The sequence below is a fragment of the Callorhinus ursinus genome, unplaced genomic scaffold (assembly GCF_003265705.2).
Source record: "Callorhinus ursinus isolate GAN/ISIS: 27379988/994484 unplaced genomic scaffold, GSC_fseal_2.0 scaffold4, whole genome shotgun sequence".
NCBI classification, from domain to species: Eukaryota; Metazoa; Chordata; class Mammalia; order Carnivora; family Otariidae; genus Callorhinus; species Callorhinus ursinus.
In genome coordinates, this window is record NW_027397066.1 from 66594840 (window position 1) to 66602285 (window position 7446).

General features: G+C 42.9%; 1 protein-coding gene across 1 annotated transcript in view; it reads right to left on the reverse strand.

The window, feature by feature from the left end:
• The window catches only part of SCD5 (stearoyl-CoA desaturase 5), a 154023-nt gene that overhangs the window by 36206 nt on the left and 110371 nt on the right, over window positions 1-7446 (reverse strand). Inside the window, exon 3 of the mRNA XM_025887747.2 lies at window positions 1721-1926. Coding sequence (XP_025743532.1) covers window positions 1721-1926 — 206 coding nt within the window. The remainder of the gene's footprint in view (window positions 1-1720; window positions 1927-7446) is intronic.

Consider the following 7446-nt stretch of genomic DNA (forward strand, 5'->3'; position numbering starts at 1 on the left):
TATAGCAACATCATTTATATGACAGAATTGGAAATGACATACATATTCAGTTGCAGAGTGATGGTTAAATAAACTGTGACACTAACTAGTGAACTCACACAGCCCTTCAACAATGGTGCCTCCAAGATAATCGGAAGTTAAAAGACAAGACATAAAATTACATATGCAGTATGACTGTCATCATGCAAAATATATCAAATATATGGATAAAACATGGAAAGATATATTACAGATTATTAATAGTGACTGTGTTTATGTGTTAGGACTGAATTATGTTCTTCCTACTTTTCTGAATTTTGCAGATTTTCTTTTAATGACTTAATATTTTATGCTCATGGCGAAAAATCAAAATGAACAAATCATTTTATTGTTAATTGAAAACATCCTGTTATTTTCTGCTATAAAACTACCGGCGTGTCCACCTGAAATAGCTGTGTTGAGACACTCAAAGACCCTTGGGAGAAAACAACAGAAGCAGGGGATGGAAACCCACTGAATCCTCTGGCCTGTGTAATAATAATAATCACTGATCTAAGCTCTTAACTGTGTGCCAGGCGTTTCCCATACATTTTGCGTCATTATGTCCTCATAAGAACTGCAGGAGACAGTGGTCAAGAGCGGTCAGATCTTTTGCTAGCACATGGAGGAGCCACAGAGGTTGATCCTAGGCAGTCTGTCTCCACATCCGCCATTTTGTCGCCATGCGTTGCTGCCCACTCCAATGTAAGGAGAGAGGCCAAGGGGAGCGCGAGCACAATTAGAAGCCATACTTCCTTTCATGCAAGAATCATTTGTGTCAGACAAAGGTGCGGCCTCCATTTCTATTTTCAGGAGTTTCTATTCGGGTAAGTCCTCAAATGACTCCTGCTTGTCAGTGGAGATGGTCTCTGGTAACCACTTTTTCACCGTATTATCTCAAGGCTCTAACCAGAGTGCAATCCATAAATTGTCTCTCTCTTTGCACATAAATCCGTTACTTTGGGGGCAAAAAGCCCATTTATAAATGCTCTCATAGTGGCCCACTTTGCAGAGCCAGACCAACATGGATACAGTCTGTGCCAGCTTTCTGGTTAAAAGGTGAAAGATAGCCAGTCTCTGTTTGCCAGCACAATTACAGGCAATTTTCTCCATGTGCCTTTTGAAAGTAGATCCACCCTGCAAATGCTGACCAGCTGAACATGCTCAGCTGACACCATTAGTGCACACCAGCACTTTGAGGCTCTCTGTTACACGGTCCCATTTTCTCTGCACAGAAACCTACTGGTGTAACATTTCAGGAGTCAGGGGAGGGGAGCCGTCACTACAGGAGAATTCCAGGAGAAGAAAGCAGGCTACCTGGAGAGAGTCCAATGCTGTTGGAGTCAAGTTTCGCTAAAATAAAGCAAGTCCTCCCGGCCCTCCCTGCCACCCCAGGGAAACACAGATGCGGGAATGGGGGACTACCAGAAACAGATTCCATAAAGTCAGTCGTGCGGATTGGTCTGAGGGAAATGACATTGGGCTTAAAGGAAATCCATTTCGATTTAAAATTAAAATTAAAAACAAATGTGTAAACAGGGAGGACTTAATGAGCACAAGGAAATGAATAAACAGAGGTAAATCCTAACAAGAAGGGTAAGTGTTATGAGGAGAACTACTTGGGGGTATTATTGCACCCCACTGTGCTCTGTCTCTTGGTCGTGTCCCCCGAGGGACAACTCTATGGTGTCTATTCACTTACCTTCTCTGGAATCGGACCACAGGATCAGCCAGCAGGTCAGTGAAGTCAAGCTTGCTCCCCTTCTCGATGACATCACGATGTTTGCGAACAAACAGCCAGCCGATGTGGGAGAAGAAGAAGCCCCGGCGGGCATTGTGAGGATCAGCATCAGTCTCTGAGTACTTGTGGTGGACTCGGTGGTCCCTGGCCCACTCAAAGATGTCATTCTGCAGAGAGAACACAGACCCTGAGTGAAGAGACAAAGCACCCTGGCGTCTTCTTGAAAGCTTCTTGAAAGCTTCTCAGCCTCCCCCTGGACACATCCCCCACCATCCTCACCACTGACCTCCACTTTGCTCCTACAATCAACCCACAATGTCTTCACCTCAAGTTCAATCCCTGCGTTGGTCTGGGATGGTCTCCTTGAAAACAAGAGGAAATCCTTCCTTAGTAGGGATATGAGCTTGTGTTTGGGATGTGCCCCTTGCAGGAGGTTCAGGCTTGTTGAGTGAACGAGAGGGGGAACCTGAAAGTTCTGGTGGAGGCTACGGAAGTCTCCTGGGAGATGATTCATGTCAAGAAAAGGGGGATCCAGTCTCAAGATGACGTCTTGGTTTTCAGAGGAGAGGGGCAACCTTGAGTATGAAAGAAGGTTGGTGCTTGGCCTGACTCTCTCTGGCCTCTCATTCTTCAATGGCCTTCATATGCAACTTACAGAGAACAGGAAGCCCGTTAAGTAAAAACCCAAAGAGTTATTCATCAAATCTCTGCAAATACCAAGACACAAATAATACTGTTTGAGGACTGCTCTAATAGTGTGTCACAAGGAGGGAGGGGAGGTCACTTTGGCTCCCTGAGGAATCTGAGGGACTTGGCCTGGCCATAGAAGCAGAAATGCCTCAGGGACAGGCCATGCTTACTGAAATCTCAAGAGAGACTCTGGTGCCCGAGGAAGGAGAAGCATTGTCTAGCAGATTCTACCAAACCCACAGCCAGGGTGGGGCTCAGGTACACAGGGTGGACACATCCTATTGATCCTCTCATGATGGGAGACAAAGGGGGGGGGTATCAAATGACCGGAGGTCCTGGGTGAGCTATCAAGGTCAAGAACCAATGGCATTTAGGCTGATAGTATTAATGAAACCTTATCTATAGTCAAGGGCCAGTGAGAGCGCTAGACTTTTAGTTTAGACTCAGTTTTGTTTTTCTTTGGTAATGCTTTCAAAACTTCGAGTAGGCAAACTACACTGGGAAGTAGTGTTTTTGATAGGAAAAGTAGTCTGAAAATAGAAATAAATTTATATAGTGCATAAGCCCTTTTTTTAAAAAAAAAAAGGTCATAATGTTTTATACTACACTCCTCAGGCCTTATTCATGTTTTCACTAGCAATCTGCCAGTTCACAGATACTGGCTTCATCCTGCTGATGAGAAGTTTTATTCTCAAAATTCTAACAGTTTCTTTAATCCAAAGGGGGTTCACTGAGTTTTTGGTTTCTTGGGCTCATCCAATTGCTGCTGGAAGAGCTACTCAACTCTTGATCCAATGCTGTTTATTAACAGCACCACTGAAAACTGCTCAGTTTGCTTCACCCTTGGGGAATAGAACAGACAGAGGGGAGGTAGACAGACCTGAAGAGTTATATGCTCAGCTTTGAATATAAAAAAAGAAAAGAGGTTCTTAGTAGTCTGTGCGAGGCAAAAATGATAGCCTGGCTTACTGAGATAAGAGGGTCTTTAGGTTTTACCAGAGTATTTAAACATGGTGGTTGGAAAGAGCAAAAGTATTTATTATTTATAATCACAGAATCTGGAGTTAGAAAGTGGTCAAGACCACTGCAGCCCAAAGAATAATTTATTCCTTTTGCACTCGTGTATTGCAATGCCCACGTGAACACAGGAGGAAAGGGGGATACTCTGTCCCCAGTTCACAGAGGGCAAAATTAAGGCTCAGCAGACTTTTACTCCAGTTCGTTGGGTGGGTCACAAAGTAATGGAAAACAGACAGCCCTCCTTCAGTTCTTAGTTCACTCTCTTTCCAACAAGGTATTTCCCTCCTTCTCCAAATTTAGAGGCGGAGAGTCTTTTATAGAGAACTCTCATTTTCCTTGTTAAAAGGTTATATTGGTTCTTTATCACAAGGCAGTTTTATAAAAACTCTAAGTAGAGGGTTCCCAGGGACTGGCAACATTGTTCTCACACAATTCAGCTTAATGCAACCACAACAAAAGAATGATGATGAAGACAGGTTGGAACAGAGATGTTTGTTTGCTTTAATCTCTCTTACCTGGATACCTTCCCAACAGAAGCTACTCGGACTGCGACAGCAGGATGAAGCAAGGGTTTGGGCAACTTTTCAAATGGTCGAGCATGTAATCGAGCCCCCAATACTTTAAGATATATTTTTAAAAATCTTCTGTTATTTTTCCGTTTTTTTGTTTTTAATGCTAAAGCTGAGTCCAGTGAAAACGTGACTCAAAAACGAGATATAAGCCGACAGCAGGGCAGAAGAGAGCAAGATTCACATGCTCACCCAAGGGCCTTTTTCTTCCGATTTATCTGCATTTTGCATCTATCCTGGAGTGACCGTGAGTGGGAGCCAACCTGTGAACGGCATTTGTCTTTGATGAAAAGCTGTGTGTACTTAGGGTGTGTTTGGTACAGCCGGTATGTGTGAAAGGATGAGTGGAGGGGCTGATGAGAAGGGCCAGGGGGCTAAGCAAACCTCAGGAGGTGGGGAGTAAGAGGAAACAGCCCCAGCAATCTCCTGCCAATCTCTTTTCCTCCCAGTGTTTACAAAGTGCTGACTCCTCTTGTCTGGAACTGATTGTGTGCACCACTCCATCATCCTCGCCTCATGGGAAAGAAAAAACTGAGGCACAGAGAGATGGCGAACTTCCATCAATGAACTGACTCTTAAATACGCGTATTCTGTCTGCTCTGTGCCCTGTGTGCACAGTTTGGAAGGGGCATGATACTAAACTCCGCAGCAATTTCTGAAGCCCAAATACTTAAATGCTCTCACAAATCTGTTGACAAATGATTCCATTTGCGACTCAGAGTTTATACCTAACAGTTCTGGGAGATCACAATCATAACATGCAACCCCATTACCTTCAAAAGTGGACACTCACTTTTATTGAGTTTATTGATCATTCTTGGAAAAGATTTTTTTTAAAGATTTTATTTATTGATTTGAGATAGAGATAGAGCAAGCAAGAGAGTAGGAGCAGCGGGAGCAGAGGGAGAGGTAGAAGCAGACTCCCTGCTGAGCAGGGAGCCCGACATGGGGCTCAAACCTAGGACCCCAGGATTATGACCTGAACCAAAGGCAGACGCTTAACTGACTGAGCCACCCAGGCGCCCCTCTGGCAAAGAACTGGAGTGGTGAAAAGTACTATGTTAGTTAGTTCTAAGAGCCCGGGGTATAACTGAGGCACAGGGGGCTTGGGGGTGTGGCACAGGAGAGGAACAGACAGAGGAAGAGACCAAATCAGGTGTATGTAGCTCACATGGTAGGTTTTATTATCTGAGGAGCCAGACCATGTTCTACTCTGTGCTGTCCAAGAGAAATATAATGCAAGCACACTTTCCTGGTAGCCACATTAAAAGAAGTGAGAAGAAAAAAGTAAAATTAATTTTAATAATATATTTTACTTAATATATCCAAAATATCATTTCAATATATTATTAGCATACAATTATTAATGAGATATTGTATGTTATTTTTGGTACCAATTCTTTGAAATTGTGTGTGTCTTTGACACTTCTAGCAGACCTCAATTCAGACTAGCCACATCTCAAGTACTCAGTAGCTATGTGTGATTAGTGACGACCATATTGAACAGTGCAGGTCTAGCTCATGGCTTGTCCACTTTTCTATATTGTGTTATTAAAAGTTTTTAAAACTTCAGTGTTAAAAATAATAAAAAATTTAAAAAATTCAGTGTTGCTTACTAGTGAGAGTGTGAAATTGTCACAAACCATGTGAATGGCAATGGGCCGCACATATCAAAAACATTAAAATTGTGCTTTCAGTGTAGCGATCTGTTTTCTAGAATTTATCTTAAGGAAATCATCATGGTTGTGTGCAGAGATTTAACCACATAGATGCTCACTGCAGTGAAAACTGGAAAAACCCTGAATTTCCACATAACAGGATTTCATTGAGTACTTTGTGATATAGTAACTGAACACTACACGCGCGCGCGCTTGTGTGTGTGTGTGTGTGTGTGTGTCACAGAAAAAGTTTCGGGAGAGAATATTAAGAAAAAAGTCTTAGGGTTACCTCAGGGGAGGGAGGTAGGAGATGAGGAGAACTACTTTTACATTTTACCCTATACTCTGAAGTTTTTAACAAAAGCATCTGTTGGTTCCGAATTAAAAACGAATTAACAAAAGGATATTGTAATATAGACATGGAGAGATGAAAGGGAAAGTGCAGTCGAGTGAAAAGTAGTTTTCAAAAATACTAAGTATAATTTTAATAAAAATGTGTGCGTAAGCATAGGAAAAATAAAGGATGTAAGCCAACCTGTTTAGATTGGTTCTCTCTAGGATGTGAGATGGTGGGTGATTTTTAAAATTTTTCTTTTAGTTTGCCTGCATTTTCTAAATTTTTATAATAAACAAGTTTGTCTTTTTTCATATGGGGTAAACAGATTTTTAAAAACATTTCTTTTTTTTTAAATTTTATTTATTTATTTATTTGACAGAGAGATGGTTAGCAAGAGCAGGAACACAAGCAGGGGGAGTGGGAGAGGGAGAAGCAGGCTTCCCGCCAAGCAGGGAGCCCAATGTGGGTCTCAATCCCAGGACCCTGGGATCATGACCTGAGCCGAGGGCAGACGCTTAATGGCTGAGCCACCCAGGCGCCCCTTTTTAAAACATTCCTATCCTCCTAAATCAAAACCACCCAGCTTCTGCCATCCGCCCCATGTCAGGAGAAACTCCACAAAAGAGGAAGATTCGTCTAGTACTCCGGTCAGTTCCACATCTTTCCATCGCTCTTCTTCTCTTTGTTCTTATTAGCACACATCAACCAGTCACACCACAGTGTCACCATGCCCTTGCCAAAATGCGCCCTGTGTCTTGTACCTTTAATACTTCACTCTCCATCATAGATAACGTCTCTAAACAGAGTCCCTGCTGAGACTGTGGAAATTGAAATTGATCGTGCGGTGATTTTTCTCCATAAGCACAGCCTCTGAGTATTATCTCGGACTTGAGCAAAGGTAATCAATCTCAAAAGCTCCACTGAAGCAGATTATGAAGCAACCCGCTTCATCAGAACTACTTCTCCCCAGCTTCCTTTTATGTTCAAAATAAATTCTTGAATCCCATCCTCTAAGATGGCAAGAGGGGAACATGTCTTCTGAGGCCCACATCATTTCCACTGGTTAGCAAGATGAAAGCTAAATGTAAAGGGCATCTAGCTTGTCCTACTCAGCAGATCTGAGGCCAGAATCACTGATGGGCTTTCCCCCAGCCTGGCTGCATGCAAACAGATGTGCGCTTCTGACCAGACACCACTGTGGTCATACTGTCCCCTAGTTCAGCTGCTTAACGTTCCAAAACGGAAATTTACCAGGTGGCCTCCAAACATAGCCAGTGGTGTTCATAATACATCTTTGTTTCCAGTCAGTGGTGAAAAACAAACTGGGACCTACATGACAGCTACAACAGGCAGGTTTTAGAGTAGAGTGTGTGTGTGTGTGTGTGTGTGTGTGTGTGTGTGTGTGTGTGTGTG